The sequence below is a fragment of the Ambystoma mexicanum genome, chromosome 10, assembly GCF_040938575.1.
Source record: "Ambystoma mexicanum isolate Mex_15411 chromosome 10, UKY_AmexF1_1, whole genome shotgun sequence".
NCBI classification, from domain to species: Eukaryota; Metazoa; Chordata; class Amphibia; order Caudata; family Ambystomatidae; genus Ambystoma; species Ambystoma mexicanum.
In genome coordinates this window covers 646,927,930-646,950,419 of record NC_090932.1, presented here as the reverse complement: position 1 = coordinate 646,950,419, position 22,490 = coordinate 646,927,930, and the positions used below count along the sequence as shown (strand labels likewise).

General features: G+C 47.7%; 1 protein-coding gene across 6 annotated transcripts in view; it reads left to right on the top strand.

Annotated features, from left to right (window-relative positions):
• The window catches only part of LOC138491615 (ubiquitin carboxyl-terminal hydrolase 48-like), a 1,427,336-nt gene that overhangs the window by 1,294,163 nt on the left and 110,683 nt on the right, over nucleotides 1–22,490 (top strand). For all 6 annotated transcript variants that reach the window (XM_069618241.1, XM_069618240.1, XM_069618239.1 and 3 more), the window contains one exon: nucleotides 12,466–12,513. In XM_069618241.1, the coding sequence (XP_069474342.1) occupies nucleotides 12,466–12,513 (48 nt within the window). The remainder of the gene's footprint in view (nucleotides 1–12,465; nucleotides 12,514–22,490) is intronic.

Genomic DNA, 22,490 nt, shown 5'->3' with positions numbered 1-22,490 from the left:
TGTCCCGGTGCAGGATGATCCTCGTCGCACCGGCGTGGCCAAGGCAGATATGGTTCCCAGACCTTCTGGACACGTCAGCATCCCCTCCAGTAAAGCTGCCGACAGACGCAGATCTTCTCGCCAGGGAAGGAGGCGCGATCCTACATCACGACTCAGGATCGCAGAACCTGCAGGCCTGGCTCCTGCAGCACTAGAGTTCAGAGGCTATGATATCCCGGCAGACTGCAAGGAGGTCCTTGCCAAGGCCAGGGCGTCCTCGACTCTTAAATGCAATGGACATAAATGGAAGAGGTTCTCTGTCTGGTGCCGTGCACAGAAGATCAACCCTCTACGGATTACGGCCCCTCAAGTGCTGCCGTACTTGCTGTCGCTGGCCAAGTCGGGGCTGGCACATACCTACATCAAAATTAATCGTGGAAGACGGTGTTTCTTCTGGCCATCACCTCCGCACAACGAGTGGGAGAGATCCAGGCCCTCTCCTGTAAGGCTCTGTATCTGACATTCCACGAGACGAGGGTAATGCTGAGGACGCACTCCTCCTTCATGCCCAAGGTGCCGTCGGACTTCCATCTTAATGAACCCTTGGTGTTACCTGTTTTCTTCCCGTCGCCATCGTCGCCGGCTGAGAGGAGTTTGCACTCGCTGGATGTGGCTAGAGCGCTGAAGTTCTACGTGGACCGCACAAAGAGTTTTCGGAGGACATCACAGCTGTTTGTGAACTTTGGCACTGTGAACCAAGGGAAGGCCCTCTCCAAGGCTAACATTTCCAGATGGCTCTCCGGCTCTCCGGCTGCATCATGCACTGTCACCGGTTGGCAAACCGACCGTTGCCCGGCCGTCCGAGAGCCTATTCGACGAGAGCGATCGCTGCTACTACGGCATTCCTGTCTTGTGTGCCCTGGCAGGACATCTGCAGTGCTACTACGTGGAGGTCGACTCACACCTTCATGAAATTCTACTGCGTCGATCGGGATTCCAGGGAGGAGTCCAGAGTCGGCCAAGCAGTGTTGCGCTACCTAATCGCTTGTAGGTGTGCCTGGTGAGGCATTAAGGGACGCTTAATGTTGAGTTGTTGAAATGCTTAATGTTGAGCCTTGCCACCTCCTGTGGTTGTGCATGTGTGTACTGCTATGTATTCTTGTATTCATGAGCATGTGAATCCATGCCAGACCCCATGCTGGAGAAGGAACAAGTTACCTACCTGTTACCTGTAGCCACCAGTCCATGCTCCTGTTTGTGTCACGGTGAACATGCAGCCTGGGCCGGGGTGATATATTTGGTTACTGGGCTGGCCACTTGCTCCCAGGCAACACTCTCGCTCAGGGTCCGCAACGCACACGCAGCCATGGGCACGGGCATTTGGCTTCCCCCGATCCGCCCCACGCACTGAGCCCAGGGCTTATCTGCATGCCGGGCTGCAGATGCAGCCCGGCTCGACCCCATCAAAGGGCCCCAGGGAGGTGCTCGAGGCTGCGACTGTTAGGGAGAATTCTCAAAAATGTGCTAATTCCCTTCTAAGATAGAGATCCCCAACTCTTTTTTACTGGACTTTAGGACTTTTTATCACTCATGTAATTTTAATGTGATTTATCCTCTGTGTTTATTTTGATTTTCGAGTCTGACAAAATCCATAGGCATCGTCTTTACATTCAGTGCAGTGGCACAGGGAAGTCTCTTAGATTTCCCAAAGGTTTAAATACCTTCTCTTGGATAAACTAGTGTTTCCAAGAGCAGTGAAGTGAAATTGACTTTACTTACATTTTGTAACTTTCTAGACCCAGCCCACATCTTAACATAGGGTGCTGGAGGGGTTACTTAGTATCCCCTTTATCTAGTTTATCATGTAACATGTTTAGGTTACCCTTTCTACAATTAATGGCTGGTGGCAGTGGTGTACTTTTTACTACTATTGTGTGTTTTTACCACGGGCAGCGTTCGCAGCAGCAGTAAGGCACCCAATCCATGGATGCCCATTTCGTCAAAATGGCGCGGTCTTCTTTTTTCGCAATTTCTTGTTGGAAAGGTACTTCTTGAGATTTACTCTGCTCGCCAAACCAGGTTTGGTTCCTTTTGTTCGTTTTGTCTTTGGCGGGATTCACGAGTGAAGCCCGCCTCTGGCTCCAGTATGTCTGGTAGGGGCAGGAAGTGAGGGAGGTGCCCAAAACTCCTTGTGCTTAATCCCCTTGGTTACAGGAATGCACCCAAAGGTGATTGGCTGCCTGGCTGTCTGGCAAGGACAGCCACCCTGCTGTGTGATTGGCATCTAGGCTGGAATGAATGGGAGAAACCTGCATAAAAGGCAAGGCTTTTTGGCTTGGAAGCAGAGTCGACCACTGGATGAAGGAATCCAAAGGAGAACTTGGAAGTGATGCCGGCTGCAACTCCTAGACCGTTGGTTTGCCTGGCGAAGCCCTGCTGCTGCGCTGAAGCTCCGAATTTGCCTCAACTAGAGAAGACCTGCAAGGACGACTTCTCCCTTTTGAGTTGGTGGGACCAATCAACTTCAAAGTAAGCCTGTCTGGACATCCTCTCAGAGTTGGCTGTACTTCCACTGCTGCTGCTGTTGGAACCGAAGTGCCAGAGAGAGGAACACTTGATTGTGTGCGTTGCTTTTAAGTCAGATCCGAGCGCTAAGAGGTCCTTCGGACTTCCCTGATGCAGGGTGGACCAAGCCTGAGCCACCTCAACAGAGTGCTGGATCCCAGATGCGAGGAAAGTCGGATGTGGTATCCGAGAACCGCAGTGTTGCTATTTACTGTCAGATGCGAGGAGCTGAAACACTGAAGAGCCGCTGCATCGAAGTTTGCCCATTTCTGCCGCTGACCTTCCCATTGCAGAGCAGGAGTCCCCAGAGGTCCTCCCTCTTGTCCCCACGACTGAGGCTCAGGAACAACAGGATCTGCAGTGCTGTACAGGAACAGAAGCCATCTGGAACCATTTCTTCTACTCAGAGGTACTGTAAAGTATAAGAGAACTTACCTCTTGTGTAGCCTTGCTTGCTCTCAATTGAGACCTGTCTTGGTTACCTTGCAGAGTTGCTAAAGCTTTGCCCATCACAAGCCTCCCAGCTTTTGGCCCTTAAAGTGTTCTATTTTCTACAAACATTTCTAAAAACATTGTGCAAGACTTTTTACCTACCGGCAAAGAAAATCTTCAGTCTCCTTGACATTGTGCAATTAACATCGGCTGCCCTGGCTCCCCGAGAGACTCCTCCTTACCTCTGACTTTGTGCTTTGACCTTTCCCCCAGGAAAGGGTTAATGTACTCTGCATTGGAAGGTTTGTAAAAGTACTTACCTGTTTGTGAATTGTTTGTTAACTATTGTTTTATTCCTCTATTCTATCCTTTACACCAAATTCAGTATTGCTCTAAATGTACCAGTGATATATCAATGTCCACAGTGTCCTAGCTATTTAAGTCACCTGAAATTGTAGGAAGTGTCTGTGTGCCATCCCCAATGGGTATAATCAAGAGTGTGTTTTGAAGTATATTTTAATTGTTCTATATATTGCTCCCTTAGGAAGAAGGCTTGTACTGTGAAATAAATTAATAATCGTTTTCTCAAGAAGCCATGAGTATAAGTGTGTATTTGAATAACTGTGCTATGAAACTTTGTGTCACACCATTACTGCTCACATTGACCCCTCTTGAGATAAGCCTGGCTGCTCAGCCACACTACCAACCCGTGTAGTTCAGACTTATACCAAAGGTTAGGTCCCTATTGCTAGGAGGTCAGGGTTACTTTGTGTCACACCATTACTGCTCACATTGACCCCTCTTGAGATAAGCCTGGCTGCTCAGCCACACTACCAACCCGTGTAGTTCAGACTTATACCAAAGGTTGGGTCCCTATTGCTAGGAGGTCAGGGTTATTGTTGTGCACCCAAAGGGTACTGCATACAATCTTGCCTAACAGTGACCCCCCCAGTTTCTATTTCTTTCTGTTTTTCTACCTTTTTACACTCTCCTTTGCTTTCACTGCCTTTCTTTCCCCTGTCTCTCTTTTTCAACTGTCACTTTTAACGGTTCTTTCCTTCTCCCAGGTGAGTTCAGTCCATGTCTCTGTTGATTGGCAGGGGAGACGTGCTATTGTCCTTCAGCCTCCTGTGTTCCATGTGTCCCACATGGTGGGGAGCATGATACAGTCTGGTAAATCCAATAGTTAACACACACATTAAATAAAAACGTGTAAGCTCCTTCTTGTTTCTTGTGGTCTCTATATATTTTGTTATTGTCCCCTAACAGGGCCCCATTACGGCCGGGGGTTACACTGAACAACTGCACAAACGCACACACGACCCTCCAACATATACTCAATTGGTTAGGCTCCACTCAGAACGAAAACAATCTCAACGCTGCACGCTCAGAAGTCCTTCTCGAGTTGGTCCCACGCATTTTACGTCGAGAGTGACGGACCACTTCATAGGATGGCTCTGGAGGGCAGACAACAGGCTCAAATAATTGATTCAATTAGAGACAAACAAGGGACCTCTATTTTATTTATTACATTTATTATTTATTCATTATTTCTGGTAGGCGATGGTAACATCAATAAACGTTTTGCAGAACACTATGCGGCTCCCCATACCAAGATATGCTTCAGGTTGACAACTTCTTACGAAGTATTTGACTTCCCTGGATATCAGCGGCTCTACTGGAGACACCTAACGCCCCAATTATTGCTGAAGAAATAAATTGGGCTATAAAGGGTCTTAATGCAGGCAAAGCAGCTATCCCAGATGGATTACCAATAGACCTCTCTTAATCCCTGGTTGATACCCTTCCCCCCACTTTAGAGTTAGTGTTCTCCGAAGCAAGGAAATGTGGACGCTTACCAAATATTATGCTTATCGCCAATATCATAGTTTTCCACAAAAAGGACTTTACGCAGAGGAATGTGGGTCCTACAGACTGATTTTGCTAATCTTTCTGATACAAAACCTGGCAAAATGCTGGCATGACATTTAGATGGGGTGCTTTCACACCTAGTCTGCGATGACCAAACCGGGTTATTCAAAGCCAACACTTATTGGATGATTTAAGACGGCTATTGCATGTAATAGCCGGAGATGCTTATTCTGGGAGACATGATTCTTTCACTAGATTCCGAAAAAGTTTTTGACAAGGTTAAGTGGGATTATATGTTTGTGGTCCGTGACAGATTTGGAATTGGGGGTCAGTTTGTGCGATTGGCAAATTACTGTATCATAATCCCACGGCTTCCGTTTTAACGAACGGGCACACATCCGCACCATTTGCTCCTTACACTACAACGAGGCAAGAGTGCCCACTATCGCCCTTCATGTATGCTCTAGCGATAGAACCACTTGCTGAAAGACTCCAGACAGATCCAGACTGGCCAGGTATTACTAGGAATCCAGTGGAACGCTGAGTCTCCCTTTACACAGACGGCCTCTTTTTATACATCCCTATTATAACCTCATCATCCCTTCCTCTCATTCAGGTACTCCTACAGGAATTTTATCCCCATTGTGGGATATAAAGAGAATTTGGATAAGTCAGAAGTATTTCCTTTGAGAGAGGATATCCCTTGGTATCCGGTTGGAGGTGTGCCAATTTGGCCACAATGCCACAATGTTAAATACCTGGGGATAACTGTGGAAGCTAATCTGAGTGCCTTATTAGAATTAAATTACCCTCCTGTACTTTGCAATATTAATTCAGATTTGGCCAAATGGGAATCAATAGCATTCTCTCTCACCGGCAGGATAAATGCTTTTAAAGTGAACTAATTGCCAAAACTTGTATATCTGGTCTCTATGATTCTGACTGCACTTACGGCCAAAATCTTTAGGGACTTGGACGGACTAGTGTCCAAATTTATATGGCTGTGAAAAAGCATGTTTGAGCAAGAACATATTACAAGCTTCCAAAGCCGACGATGGTTTGGTGCTCTCTGCGTGGAATATATACTATTTAGCAGCCCAAGTATGTTGAGCCAAGAGGTGGCTAAACCCTGAAAACTCGGCAAGCTGGCGGAAAATGGAACTAGCTCTGCTGTGTCCATACTCTCCACAAGAAATGTTAGCTATTCTACTGAAGAAACTTCACAGACATATTGCAAAGCACCCAGTTCTGGGTCTGACGATTGCCCAATGCCATAACATGCAATCGATGGTAGGAACCAATACTGGGGTTGCCCCTTTTTGGATAAGTGTAAGGGTATTGCTTTTGTACGGCTTACAGATTAAAATTCATTGTAACCAGGACTCGAACTGGAAACATGTCAGGGCCATGGACCTATATGACGATTCATAACCGCTACCGTTCCAGGCAGCGATGCTCGTTATTGGCCAGGCAGACGCAGACTAGCTCCAATATAGGACATTACAATCAGCTATTATTACCAACACTTCCACCAAATCCCAAAACAGGGACCCTCTGGTATGAGAGAGAGAATCTGGTCGAGATCTATTGTCATTTCCACAGCTCCACACCCTTTTCAGTATGTGCATCCCGAGTATCCTAACGAGGAATAACATTTTGGCCAAAATGTGGTCCAGTGACCTTGGACTCACTATAGGTACATGGCATATATACAGATATTTTTCTACGATTTTGCTGGTGTCGTTCAGTCTACAAAAATAGGGTTATACTCCCACAAAGTTATATAATATGGGCCTGGTCCTGTCTGTGACATGCTGGAGACAATGTGGTGGCATTGGTACCATGGGTCATATTCTCTGGATGTGCCCTTTGATTGCTCCCTTTTGGGCCAAAATACATCAACACTTATCACAAATCTGTGCTTGCACTGTCCCCCGAGTCGATGCTGTTTGGGGAGGGTGAAGAGGAATGGCACGAGGACCTACTGAAACATAAACCCATGACTATCATGTTATTCTTGGCACGCAAGTCCATTTTTCTCAATTGGAAAATGGAAGCTCCTGCCGCCAAACCCCAGTGGGTCGCTCTGCTAGCCAGGCTCTGTGCTTTGGAGACAAGTAGCTACGAGAGGGTTTCCCACGCTACACAAGCCAACACATTTCGGGAACTAGTGGAACCGTACATTTAAATATGAAATGCTGTGGTAACAGAGCCCTGCTCCTTAAATATTCCTTGAGTGCTTATGTCAGAATCGGAGTTTGGACTTCTTACACACACTATGGCTATATCATAATGTGTATGGAGCCCTGTAGGCAAGACATGAACATGAGTGTCAATATTGTAGTGGATTGGGCTTATTGTATCTGGTCCCACTTTGGGGGCACAACACATTTTCCCTTTTTCCCTATGCAGTTAATTTTGTTTATACTTAGCCTTAGGGCTATTGTGGCAAACAGTTTATAGTGTATTATACATTTAACAGCTGTGGGAGACTACTATGACATTTTTTAACACCAGAAGAATCTTCTATAATACTAACAGGGCCGTCAATATTATAACCTGATCAAAGTATGTCTCAGCCTTTTTAGAATATTTAAATGCACTTTTGGAGGTGGCAACGGGTGGGTGGGTTGGCCGTGATGTCATGTTGTTTTGAATTCTAACAATAAAAAGATCAATTATTTAAAAACAAAGTTTGTGACCGCTTCAAGCCCTACATCATGTTTCATTACAGTATATAAAGAAGTCAGATCAATAGTGAATAATGCATAATCGATCCAAGGTATGCCTTGTATGTCTTAATGCATGTAAAAATAATACAAAGGGTTTTTAATAAATTAATTAACTCATAGGCATGTTAGGTTACTGATCCTACTCTAAAGATAATCCGTCAACAAGGCAGGAAACAATCACAGTTCTTATTTATCTTTGGGAGTAGTTTTGCGGTAGGCATTATAGGATGTGGTCTGATCACGTAGTGTGATTCTTTACTATAAAGGTGGACCCTTTTGTGCAATGTATCCGATTTGGCATTCTAAATCTTAAGTTTGGTAAGGGGTTTACATTGCAAATAACGTGTTATTGTTAGAGAGTTGGTGGTTTCCTTCTTATTCATAGTCAGAATGATACATTACAACGAGATTGCCCCCATCTGTCTCCTTGATGACAATAGTGTACTGTTTTAAATTGTAAGGGACCTATTTTTTATATTAAGTACGATACGATGTTTACTCCAAGTAGTGTTTCATTGTATTTGTTTCATTACTAATTGCACAATAAAGCACAGCAATAACATTGCCAATTGGAACATTTTGAATTAATTTAGATTTCCTTGTCAAATTGGTGCACAGTGTAGGATGGGTTTCAATTTCCATTGCCTCACCGCCTGAGTATGAATCTCTTGCTCTTCAATTATATTCATAAGCAAGTTGATACCTCAAGTTTACTCTGTGTTAAATCACAGATTGTGTGATGTGCAACATTAGTAGGCACATTTGGGTTGGTTAGCAAAATAATGTATACATTTCAAATTTTGACAAAATTCTAAAAGATAATTTCCCACTTCAGTTTGATCAAGAATATTAGTTGGCGCAAAAGAGAGTCTTCTATTGAGTACATGTTGCAGCAATACACATTTGGATAAATTATGTATTCATGTCTCTAGGTTCACATGTTGTTCTTACTTTTGGTGCCACTTTGACCTGTTTGTGACGTTTCGTTGTTGCATGTTGTGGCGGTTCCCCATGCCACATTTATCCCTTGTGATTCTTGTTTCTTGTTCCTCTAAGTTTGACATTGTTGCTGGGGTCTGTGTACTTTCCTTGAAGATCACCTTTTGCATAAATGTAGCTGAACGGTTGCCCTTTTTGTATCATGTGACTTCTAAAAGTACATACTCCTTTGAGTTTGTTCTAAGCTACTAGCAGTAGCAGTAGTTGCTGCATTTGAGGAATTTGATGTTTTTGAATCCAACTCCCCAAACGAGTTAAAAGTCTGATGATGTTGGAGGCGATTGGTTGCTACTAGTGGCACATTTTGTATTAAAATGTAAGTTGCCAAATGTTACCTGAAAGTTGAAACTTCTACCACAATTATAGTCTTCTTCATAGCCACAGAATTTCTGCTGCTTCTTGGCCACCAGTTCGGTCTCGATCTAATATCAGGCAACAGGATAGTAGAGATGTCTTCCTTAAGTGCACCTATTTCCAGTTCTGTCTTTGCACGTGAGCATTTCGCATGTTTTATCAAACCTTGAATTTTCCAATTGAAGTTGCATTACAATTAGTTTCCCTTTCCAATAGGATGACTTCATCTTCCACATTAAAAGACGGAAGCATAGAGTTTCGGAGAATGCAAGGTACTGTGATGGTGTTCATCCCCAAACAGCATTCGGACGACTTGAGAATATTCAAAGGGGTTAATTAGTACATTAAAAAATTAGTGAGCTTGGTTGGAGACCAGGAAAGTTCATGGTAACAGGCTTTGGAAGTTGGCGCTAGGACTGTCTCGCCATCTCTTTTGACTCCCTTGTGTTACCCACCCTAGACCAGGCACCCGTTAACCCCGGTTAGTGTTATGGCTGGGTAAGCCCTACTGTCTCTTTTCTTAGGTCTAAAGCTGCAATGGTTTCCCTAAAGCATTGTCTCACTGACTCCCCCAGGGGCTTTCTATCTATCCCTATCCTAGACCTGCTTAGTCTCGAGGAATTAGGGACACTGCCTTGCATAAACTAACTTGGAAGCACCCAGGGCGATCGCGCCCAGTGTCACCTGGCTCGTCCACTCCTTCTCCCTTATCTCCACCAAACTTGTGTCCCTCCGATGTCTCACTTCGCCTTCCTGCCTCTATTTTTTAAATTTTTTATTGTTTTTTATAATGCACCTAATATCGTACCTGAGTTTGGTTTCTAAGCGCGGATCTGGGATTTGAACCTCTGTTGCTCTGCGTGTTCTTGCTTCCAAGACCAGGGCATTGCCTTTGTGCTATCCTCCATTGACTCTTCCTCCCACTACTAGCCTCCTCCTCCCACTATTACTGTCCTCTTCCAACCACAACTCTCCTTCTCCTACTACGACTCTCCCTAAACTACTACTGCTACTCCTCCCACGCAACCACAACTTCTCCTATGCCACCACTTCTCCTCCACCCACTACTCCTCCCCCTCAGCCCACTACTACTCTCACCACTGCGACTCTCACCACTTCTCCCCTCCTTCCACTACTAATCCTTTCCTACCACTCCACTGCACAAACACCCTCTTTTCACCAATTATCATTCACTTCACATTCACTCCTTACATTAACTTCTACCCACCTGCCACACAAAATGTACACTCACAGTACAGACCATCTTCCAATTTCTTTCCCGTACCATATTCGCTCTAATAACCTATTCCTTCCACTGCCTTTCTCCAGCTCTTCTTGTCCTCTTTGTAGATCCCACCGGACACAGAAACAAGTCCCCTTCTCTTGGGGTTCACCAGGAACAGAACACAGGCTTCATGACTTGGGTTTCACAGAATATACTCAGAATAGCTCTAGCACAGATCACCAGTGGAGGCGAACAGCAGCCGCACACCCCCATCCACAACCTCAGCCTCCCAGACTCATGCTGGGATTACAGGCGCACACCACCACGCGTCTGCTTTCTCCACCCCAGCCAAATAGCCTCCTCTCTCTAAATGTCCCTCCCTTCCTTGGGATTGGCCATCTGGCCTTATCCAATCAAACTTCCTTCCCCATACCTGTGAGATAGATAGCATAGGGGAGTTCTGCAGTGGGGCTCTCACCCTCTCTCACTCCCTCCACTGTGTTCCTTTTTCTTGGCTCCCCAGGGACAGGTACAACTCCAGGGTCTGCCACCTTCCCCTTCCAACAAGGAGGCCAGACTCTGCCATCACCCGGGTCTACTTCCCCACCAGCCTCGGGGCCCTCCACCATCACCATTGTGGCTCGTCCTGTGCCACCTGCGTGCCAGGGGGCCTTGGGTGGTGCTATCTATCCCACTGCCATACCTCCCAAAGTGTCCGAGACCTGATCCCATGCCACCCCAAAAATGCATGGTGGTGATCCTGCTGCCCAACCCAGCTAGCTCGCTGGTGGGAGGCTCCTCCACTTCTGGAAGACTCTCATCTTTGCTGTCCATCTCAAGGCAGAGGGTTGTCACTGCAACTCCCATTCCGGGGTCCATTCCCATTCACCCATCAAGACTCTATTTCTGAGGGCACTATTGTTGCAGGTTGTCATGAAGGTACTTGAAAGAAGATGTGGGATTGGTGAGAGGGTACAGACAAAGGGATGCCAGGAGACCAAAAAAGCTAAGAGGTACCCACATGATAGGACACATACCATTCCACCACATGATATGACACATACTTTTAGGGACTGTGACATATATTGACAAAGGCACTGTTTGTGTCTCACTGTACCAAGGTTAAGGGAGGTATGGTGAAGACGTACACAGAACCTAGTGACCTAAACAACCCAGGGCCCATTCAGCCTTGAGGGATGGAGTTGCACACCTTAGAGATCAACATACTAACCAGGTGACGACAAAACAACCTCTCACCGGAAACATGAAAGACATGCAGGAGACACTCAAAACCCCACAGAATGTGAGTGGATTCAATTTGAGCGCCAAAGGTCAAAGGACAAGATGGACGGAATTACAGATTATGGTCCTTAACTGAGCTAGAATGTCTCTCGTGTGGTTTCTTTGGTTGTTTCCAATTCTTCCATCCTTTCCACATAAAGCCCTCTGCATATTTTTGTTGTGAGATAAACACCTTTGAACCAAACTTCTTGAGTGTTGAGTTATTTCTTAATCCCAAACCATATGTATGTTTTTCACATCCCAGCACTGCAAGTGTTCAATCAGAATGTGGATGCCTGATAGCCAGAAATATGCTTCACAGGTCAAAGAGACTAGATCTACCCTTTTCAGGGATATTCATTACGCCATGGAGCCTGCAGGTGTTGGATTCAAAGTGATTAGATACCCAGAAACGGGTGCTGAGTAGGGCTCGGGTTACTAATGACTGTGAATCCCATCCCCGAGAATGCGCCAATTGGAAGGCAATGGGAGGTTGGAAATGTGCTCACATTTATTTTAAAAAGCACGAAAAATAGTGCATATTTCAAACATCACTAACTTTCTCAAAACATTTTCCCATTACTAGTCACTCTGCAGCTGATCCCATTGCTGGAACTTCATTGTTGGCCTCTGTTAGACCCCTTTTTGCCTTTCAGTGCATACTGCCTTTTGAAATGATGTTTAGCATGCAAGGTGATTATGTGATTAGTATTACATCAGTTCAATGATGATCGGCTTTTTATTTTGAAATTCAGCAATGGTGAAACTAATAAACAGGATCACAGACCGCTATACAAAGCTTAAGCACAGAACCACAGTTTGACAGAGTACAAGTAACTGCTGCTGCACAAATCATACTGCGCCAGTGCTAATATGATATGATTTTGTTAGGTCTAAAGGGGCATTCATCCAACACAAGTGGATGGGTATTCTAAACACAACAGCAATTAATTGTGCTTGGTGGATGGTGCATTTGCAAACTGGAAGTGGATATAGCATCAAAAATGTCTCTTCTTTCTTTGACAGATCCACGGCTGCATATTTGCTGATGTACCGACAAAAAAAGACTGACAGGTGAGTGTGAGCTCCATGGTGCCACCATCCTTAAACTTTCACAGTATGATTACATGTAAAGATGCAAACCCTTCCAATGATAGGAGCCATGTCTGTTTCTGTTCCGCTGGAGACCTACAACTGTGAGATAGCATCCCTAAATCAATGCACAGAGGATTAAGAAGACTCATGTTTCCTAATTTTGAGCCACAAGCAACAGTGTTACAGTTCTAAGTATATAATATTCAATAATACATTTGAGCCACAAGCCACAAAGTGTAACGGTTCTAACTATATAATATTCAATAATGCAATAAGAATCTGATTAGCATAACATTTTTAATTGGAGGGTAGTTAGAATTTCCCCCAAACATGCCTGACCGATAGAGTTTAGCGACAGAGTCTAAACCAACCAAAGGGGATTGGGGCGGGTTTTCCCCATCAAATTTATACAGCACATTTTAAGTGAAAAATTGGGTAAAAAGCCAGACAGTTTGCAATTGGATTTGTAGGGTGACTCGTGAGCAAATACAATGCATGCAAGTCGCCATCAGTGCAGGACCATTTCCCAATGCATTCTTATGATGCCTTTGCCCAAAATGTATGCTAGAATAACATCATTTTCATAATGGCTGTTCCCATAAACTTTCATGTTGGCTGCACCAATATATGCCAGTATACTCATATCAGAACATACTCATGGTTGATTTGCGTATAATGCCAGTAAGGATACTATAAGAAAACATGTGCACGCTGATTTTGCCTGTATCCCATGTAAGAACATACTCTAGTTGGCTTTACCATTAAAAATGCCATGTCAGAATATGAAAACATACCCAAAGGGGCTGCACCAGTTCCAGAGTCTAGCCACATCATAAATGCCAGTGTAGCCACATAATAACACATATCTTGCTTGCTTTATCATAGATGCCCAGTAAAAAAAAATGCCATACCAAAGAAACAGCTCGACTAACTGCTCCAAAATGCCATCTAGCCACATAATAACACTCATCATGCCTTCTTTATCAAAGATGGCCAGTAAAATAAAACCATGCCACACTAATACATGGCTTGACTGGCTGCAAGAAAATGCTAGTTTAGACACATAATAAAGGCATAAAAGGTGGCTTCGATTATAGGTTCCTGTACGCTAGTGAATACTCATGAGTATGTGTGGAAATAGCAGAATATTATAAAACGTTCTTGTTGGCAGCGACCAGACCGATCCCTCCAGCCCATCCACCTGGGTTGGATAATTTGAAACCGTAAATTCTAAAAAATTGGATGATTGGTTGCGCTCTATCACTTATTGTAGTTGGTGTAAAAATTCAATAGGAGTACAAATTGATATCCATAAAGAACAGTTTTTTAATTGAAGTAAAGGACAGCCAACACATGTTTTGACACTATGGTCATTGTCAAGGCTGTGTGTCATACAAAACATATTAAGATCAACACAAAAGAACATGCAATCATTAGTGTTATGAATGCACAAGATAAAATAAATCAGAAGACAAATTGTAACCAGTGTAGTCAAAAATTTCAAATAATTTGAAAAACCAAAAACAACACCAAAAAACAACCATACCAGAAATTTGATTGCAGCACAGATTGATTGTGATTCAGTTGCGACAAATGTTGCATGAAAAAGAAAACAGTTTCGTAGAAAATGGTATCGAGAAATATGATACTGCAATGTCAAGTTCATATATGAGTAGGCATGTCATGCCGGTAAATGGGTTAGAGATTACTGAAAAGACCACCTTGTTTTTCCTCAAGGTACACCCTAACACTGTGAAATGCAACATTAACTTGTGACTAGATGAGAAAAATAAGAGCAGGAGTAAACATGAGAAAGGAGAGAAAATTATATGGAAAGGTATGGTTAAACACCCGACGTGGTTAGCGGATTAAGGCAGGTGGTAAGCTCAACATGTTTTTATTGTGGTGTGTTAAAAAAGATTGAAGTAGGAGTCTGTCAAAATATACACAATGTGCGCCTTGGGGGCTCTCGCCCTTCCACCCCCCTCTTCCGTTCCCCCCATGCCCAACAGAATCTCTCTGGGGCTCCGAGGCTCCCCTAGCTCTTGGGTCTGAGTTTGAGCACCTGCAATTTCCCGCCAAAAGGGTCTAATAAGTGGGCAGTCCCACCAGATATGCGTTGCCGTGCCCACCTCCCCGCAGCCCCTCCAGCAATCACTAGAGTTTGTGGGGCACATTGCGTGGAGTTTGGCTGGGGTGTAGTGCCAATCAAAGATGTACTTATACCAGGCTTCCTGTAATCGGGGTGCTCTGATCAACTTAGGGACCAACCTCCATAATCTCTCCCAATCTCTTCTCTCCAGCCCCACCCCCCTCCGCTGCTCCCAGACCTTCATATACGGCCACCTGACTGCCGGGCCCCCACCCTCCAGAAGTTTATACAGATCTGATATCAAGCCCCTGGTACCATCATGGGTCAAGAGGAATCGTTCAAACTGTGTGAGCTCCCTCGTGGCCCCTTTCCTTATCTCAGTCGACATTACCCAATGTCTTAGTTGAAAATATCTATGCCTCTCTCCCTCCCCGACTCCAAACGCCTGCTTGCATACCCTGAATGTTTTTACCGTGCTGTTGCTAAACATGTCCCTCAGGGTCTTACAGCCCCCTTCATCCCACACTCGAAACGCCCCTCTCTCCAATCCCGGCGTAAAGTCTCCATTATCAAAAATAGGGGTAAAAGGAGACGGAAAAGACGAAACCCCTCGGCTCCCTACCACCCTGTCCAAAGCGGTCACCACACCCTTTGTAATGTCGCTCATGTAGATGTGCGACGGCCGCAGTTTCCGCGGAAGCCACAGTACTTCCCCCAAGTGATGCCGGGCGACTGCCCTATCCATTTGTACCCAATGCTTTTCATAATTATCTGCGAACCATTCCCTAATTACCCTGAGGAGTGCAGCATCGTGATATCGCCGGAATTCCGGCAGCCCCAGGCCCCCTCGATCCCTAGACGCCGCGAGGAGGCACCAAGACAGGCGCAGTTTCTTACCCTCCCATATGAAGTCCCTAACCACCCGATCAAGTTCCCTAAAAAAGCGCGGCGGAATCGCCAGAGGGATCGCTTGAAAAAGATACCAGATACGAGACAGAATCACCATTTTGACCGCTTCTCTCCTCCCTAGCCAGGAGATCTTAAGTGCGCTCCAGCGCCGTAAATCTCTCTTGATATCTTTAAGCAAAGGGGGATAGTTCGCGCCATACCACCCGGCCAATGAGGGGGTGATCCAAATCCCCAAGTACCTAATCTCCCCTGGGCTCCACCTAAATGGGGAGACCTCCCTAAGTATCCGTGCCTCCCTCTCTTCCAAAGATAGATTCATCAACTCGGATTTTTGCAGATTGATGCGCAATCCTGATGCCTCCCCAAATTCGGTCAACAATTCAACACACGCCTTAATGGACTCCACCGGCTGCGTCAACATGAGCAGCATATCATCTGCAAAAGCTGCCACTTTATGTTGGCCACCCCCAAACGGTACGCCCCGGATACGATTGAATTCTCTTATGGCCAATAATAGGGGTTCCAGGTAAATTGCATAAAGCAAGTGGGACAGGGGGCAGCCCTGTTTCGTACCTCTTCTGAGCCTAATTGGGTTGGAGGCTTCCCCATTGACCAGGATCCGCGACCTGGGGTTCCTGTAATTCGCCTCGACCATGCTAATGAAACCTGGCCCTAGCCCCATCCGCTCCATCACCTGGAATAAGAACGACCACTCCACCCGATCGAATGCTTTTTCCGCGTCCAGCGCCAAAAGAATCGCCGGAGTGGTCGTCTTCCGTGCCTTCTCAACAATGTGGGCCACCCTCCGAATATTATCAGCCGTCTGTCTCCCTACCACAAAGCCTGACTGGTCCTGATGAATCAACGTAGGAAGGTACCTCTCCAGCCTCTTCGCCAGAATTTTAGTATACATTTTTGCCTCAGTGTTTATGAGGGCAATGGGACGATATGACGTACACTCCTCGGGGCCCTTACCCGCCTTGTGTATAAGCGTTATCTTAGCCTCCTCCATCGATGGAGTGATACACCCCCTAGCTCTGAAGGAGTTGAATAGTTGCGTCAGATGCGGAACGAGGAGGTGAGAGAAGTGCTTATAAAAGGCTGCTGGGTAGCCGTCTGGGCTGGGGGCCTTACCCCTGGGGAGGGCTGAAATGATTGCCCGCACCTCATCCTCTGATATAGCTCGGCTTAATTCTACCCCCTCTTCGTCCGAGAGCCGCAGGAGCGCAAGGCCCTCCAAAAACTTCCTCTGAGCGTCACTAGACGGGTTCAGTGAGGAGTATAGATCCTCGTAAAATTCTGCTAGCCTCCCTTTAATCTCCTCTGTCTTGGTGAGTCTCGCCCCGTCCCTGCTCCTCATCGCCCCGATTACATTGCGTTCCCTCTCACCCCTCAGTAAGCGCGCCAGGAGCGAGTCGGCCTTGTTAGCTTTCGCATAGTACTTCTGCCTGACCCTTAACATGGCCTCCTCCGCTTTTTTATTTCTGAGGATCCCCAATTGACCCTCTACCGCCCTATACTCCTTATACAATTTTTTAGAGGGGTTTTTCCCAACCCGCTCCCTAGCGGCCTCCACCTCTTTTTCCAACTGCTCCTCAAGCCTCTGCATCTGTCTGTGTCTTTCCGCTTGCAGGGCGATTAAGTCACCCCTCAACATGGCCTTAAAAGCATCCCATCTCACCTCCAGACTCGTGTCCAGATCACTGTTCTGGTCAAAATATTCTCGGATCTTCCCCTCTTTCTCCCCACTCGTCACCTGGTCTCTCAGCAGTGCCTCCGGAAACTTCCACCTCCACAGCCCCGGCCTTCTACCCCCCAACCGTAGCCGCATTTGAACTACCTTATGGTCCGCTATCCCCACAGGGCCTACCTCTATGGAGTCAACCCACCCCCAATCAAGCTCGCAGACACCCAGATATAGTCTATTCTAGACTGGGACCTGTGAACATCCGAAAGAAACGTAAACCCCTCCTCCTCCCCCCTTAACACTCTCCACACGTCTCGCAAGCCCGCTTCCTCCCACCGTTCCTTCAATTTAGGCGAGGCAACCACACCCCCTCCTTCTCCCCTCAGCTGCGAACGGTCCCTCTTTCCATCCCATGCCAAATTCAGGTCCCCCATCAATATTATCTGTCCTCTTGCAAAGTCTTGTAGAGTTCCCACCATCCCACGCAGAAACTGGTCTTGCCCCACATTTGGGCTATACACTGAAACTATTGTGAGGTGCAAGCCCATGTACTCTCCCCGAACCATGATGTATCTCCCATTCTTATCCCGGATGGTGTCAGCAACCCGAAAGTCTACCCCCCTCCCAAATGCCAGCGCCACCCCACCTTTCTTGGAAGGACCTGATGCGAAAGGTATTAGCGGGAATCCCTTCAACCTCAGCCTTCGTTGATCCTTCCGCACCAGATGGGTCTCTTGCAGAGCCAGAACATAAGGTTTGTGAGAACCGATGAATTGCTCCAGTTTGGACCGCTTAAGCGGGGAGTTTAAACCCCGTACATTATGTGTCATCCATTTGAATCACACTCTGGTAACCAGATTGCTCCTCAGGGACCCCCCTTCCCGCATCCCTCCAGGTCCACCCTCTTAACTCCCCTCCTCACCAGCAAGATGTTGGGAGGGTCCTCGCCCTTTTTCCTTTCCAGCCTCTTTCCCCGTCAAGCCTAGGACTGACGCCCTCCCAGTTGGTGCTACAACCCCCTCCCAAACCCCCCCCAGGCCACCCCTCTTCCACTCTACAACCCCAACTTAGAGTGGAACCAACCCCCCCTTCCCACCCAACTTAACATGACTCCCCCAAACCGTTATGTTCACCTCCTCCTCTTATCTCCCCCCCCGGGCCACCTAGCCCTTATTGACCCCAATATGTTGCCCTCCCCGGCTCTGAGCTCCTATGTCAACCGTAAAGGTCCACCACCCCTTATCCGACTAGAATGAAGATTATACTAGAGCCCTTCCACCACTACCCCCCTCCCCGCAGGGCCCCCTACCCTCCCCCTGCATGCCCCCGTTCCCCCTCTGCCCCCTCCGTTTTTTATCCGCCACTGTGGACCACTCCCAGGGCCTCTCCTGCTGCCTGCTCCCCACACCTCCCCCCTCCCTGCTCGAAGAGCCCTCCTCCAAATCCAGCCGCAACAAATCAGCCCCCTCCTGAACTGATGTTATGCGTTTCAGAGAGCCTTCCCAATCAAAAACCAAACCAAAAGGAAAAGTCCACCTGTACCGTATCCCCCGTTCCAGTAGGGCCTTCAACACTGGCGCCACGCCATCTTCCTTCTTTTTATTAAAGTTGCATTAGCCAAATCCTGAAAAAGAGCTATCTTCTGGCCTCTAAACAAAATTGGTTCCTTCTTCCTCGCAGCTAGGAGCACTGCCTCCTTCTGTGTGTACCTGGAGAAGGCGGCGAGCACGTCTCGCGGCCTTGAGATAGGTCCCTTAGCGAGTCGGCCAACTCTGTGGACCCGGTCCAATTCGATGTCACCTGGGGCCACCCCACCAAGGATGTCCGCAAACACCCCCTGCAGTTTCTGTTTCAAGTCCTTGTCCAAGACGGATTCCGGCAACAGCCTCACTCTTATATTAATCCTCCGAGATCTGTTTTCAACGTCCTCCATCTGAATCTCCAGGTTCCGGGTCGCTATGTCCAGGCGCTCCAACGCCTCACTATTAGCTGTAGTCTCCTTCTCGACCTCCTGCAGACCCCTCTCCAGGAGATCCGTCCTGTCCCCTAACTGCTTCATTTCCCGCTTGATCTCCCCCAGCGCTTCATTAAGATCAGCGCGCATTAGCTGAAACTGGTCTTGAAAGGTCTTGGCCAAGTTGGCGTGGAGCGTCTGGATTTCCCCCATGAGGTTTTGGCCATGCATCTGGGAACGCTCCTGCGTTCTCTCTGTCGCGACACTCCTCACCGAAACCTCATTGCCGTTCCCAGTGCTTTCCCCCATGTCCTGCGGAAGCCACAGAGAGTGGTTTGTACTCTGAGAGTCCCTTGGAGGTTGCTGCGCCCTTCCACTCTTCCCCTTAGAGCGAGTGGCCATCAACAGGGACCTGAGTCGGCTGAAGGAGGTCAAGCCAGGGACTGACCTCCACCCAGACCCCTCAGACTAGGACAACCTCACGCCTCAACCCCTGCGGTCTAATATCGGGTCTTGGACCGCCCTCCCTTATGCCCGCCCACGTTTCAACAGGGCGTACCGCAAAGTGTCCTCCAGCTGAAGGGGGAGAGGGGTTTAGTAATGGTAAGGGGCTCAATAGGGTGACCCGTCTCCAATTCCGGATCTCCTGGCCCCCCGAACCTTCAGCCAGCCCCCAGCCTGCTAACTGCAGGCGACCCTCCTGCCAGCTCTAATCTCCAGTACTATGCACCACCAACCAACGGGGGAAGGAGGTCAGCAAAAACCATCCCAATTCACCCTTGAGAGTCTCACTTGATCCAGGCCTTGGGTGGGCAGCAAAGACCTCGTGGCCCCTACACTTCTCCCCCCTCAGCCACCCTCACTGCGGTGTAGTGCTCCACAACGCTGTGGCTCTAGGAGAAAGCCCACAGCAGCTCCAATCCACACTGCCGCTCCCGCCGGGATCCCCGTGTCCTCAGGGTCCTCTTCTCCCGCGCCGGATTCCTCCTACCTCCTGGCCTCGAGCATGGCCTCCAGCCGCGCCCCGGGGGACACCTCTCTCCCCGGTCTGCAGCCTCGACGCAGCGCTCCCCACCAGCGGCTATGCGCTCCGCCGCCAGGCGCTTCCTCGACCGTCTCCACGCTGCTCTGCCAGCACCGGGACCTCGTTCCCGCAGCCGGCGGGGCCCGCGCCTCTCGCTCCCCAGCTCCAACTTCAAGGGGGCAGCCCAGCTCCTTTTTCCAACACCAGAGCGCGGGTCGCCGGGGACGACCTCCCCGTTCTCCGGCCGCACAGCACCCGCCTGCCTTGATGGCCCCCCCTCCTCTCCTCAGCTCCGGCTCCAAGGGGGGCAGACCGGCTCCTCTCTCTGCTGCCGGGACGCGAACCGCAGGGGATGACCCCCTCGCTCTATTGCCTGCACACAGGGCTCCAGGGGCGACGTTCCCCCTTCTCTTTGCGCTCCCCTGACTCCCCAGAGGGTGCACGGATTTCAGCCCTGATCCACCGGCCAATGGATTGCTGCGGGGTGGTGGACCGCCGCACTTCCACTCGTTGCCCGGGAGAGCTCGGCCGGCACAGCTACTCCATACCCGCTGCCATCTTGGAGTCCTCCAGACCGATTATTTTGATTTAGTTAAGTATTTAGATAATTTGTATGGTTTTATTTGTTATTTTGATTTACGATAAACATAATCTTGACATGATGCAATCATCAGTCTGTTTAGACTAGGAAAACTGAAAATGAAGCTTGATAAAAATAATGACTTGCCACAGTAAGAAATGGCAGTGGCAGTTCATCCATAATGAGGGTGGGGGCAGGCTCCGACCCACCAGTACGATAGCCCATTCCACAGCTGCTTTCTGCATCAGTGAGCGCTTTTGGGCTGGCTTAAACTGTCACAGGGAAACAACATGGGTTCCATTTGACAGTCTACATTCCCAATGGGCTTGTCCAATGGACTGTGCAAGGACGGGGAGTTTGGCTTCCCCAGCCTTGCATGTCCCATTGTGGCTGCAGGCTGGGAAACTGCACCTCTGAATATGTGAGGCAGGGAGGTTGCTAGGCCTGGAAAAGATCTGGGGTTACGCTAATGTTGGGCCTGTCAGGACTCGGGGCTAGCTAGACTTTTGGTTGTAGCCCCTGAGCTTCTATCCAGGGCTACAACCAAAAGACCCGGAGCTATAGCCCCCTCAGCCCTCACCTAGCAACGCCTCTGGTGTGAGGTGGTGCTCCTTTGCTTCTCACACAATCAGTAGGTCTGGGGCAGAGACTTGGTGGCGCTCCAGCTCCTGCTGGCAAGTGCAGGAACTAGGAAGCACTCTTTGCTTCCTGTTCATATGGTGTCAGACCCAGAGGGCTACGGCATTCCCTCGGGGTGTGGCATCACAGTGACGAGCAGCATCCAGACCAGGGCTAAAGGTAAGAGCTTGAAAAATGTATTATGTATGTGTATGCTTGTGTGAATGAATGAGGGAGTCTATGGTGCATCACTGACTGCGGATATGCTGTGTGAATGTGCGAGTTAATGTTGCGTGGATGTGTGTGGTGGTGTGCGCCTGGGTGTTTGCGCCAGGCCAGCTCCTGATGGCGTGGGGGGCAAAGATACATGAAAGATTCACAGTAAAAAAAAGTCATGATGGCATCTTTCTTAACAGGGCCTCTTGGATAAAGCAGGCATGATAAATGTTGTAACATGGCTAGTCTGGCATTGTGTGGCATGGCATTTGTTTACAGGGCATCTTTGATAAAGCAGGCATCATGCGTCTTATTTATATTATATGCATGTGTGCATCCTAACAGGTGTGATGTGTCTTTAAGTGTCACTAGTCGCACAGATGCTTATTGATTATATAAGAACAAAGCATTTCGGGTCACCGTGGTAAACCTACCATATTAATATTTGTCCACATAATAGCTTTATTGCTGACCTTTATGTTTTGTAAAAGACATAGTGCCATGTCTCTCTCTTTTTGCGTCACGATTTCCCATGAACCCTACATTGGAAACAGCGCCAATCGTCAAATCTTGTTTTGGTGCAAGTGATTAAACGCGCCTGCACATCTTATGACTCTCCCCAGGAAATGGTGTGCCCAGTTCATAAAGGATATTTGAATGTTAGCATCATGTATGCATACATTCAAGTGCCCTTTCTTACCCAGTGTGCATTTATGCAAATCAGGGGATCTTTCTGTGCATTTTAAAACAATTCAGAATTCACAACCATGGTGCTTTTTAAAATGCACAGAAAACAGACATTTACTTGCACCTGTTTGAAGCAGGCACATGGGGGTGCACAATGCATACTCTGATTACTCACTAGTAACCTTCATT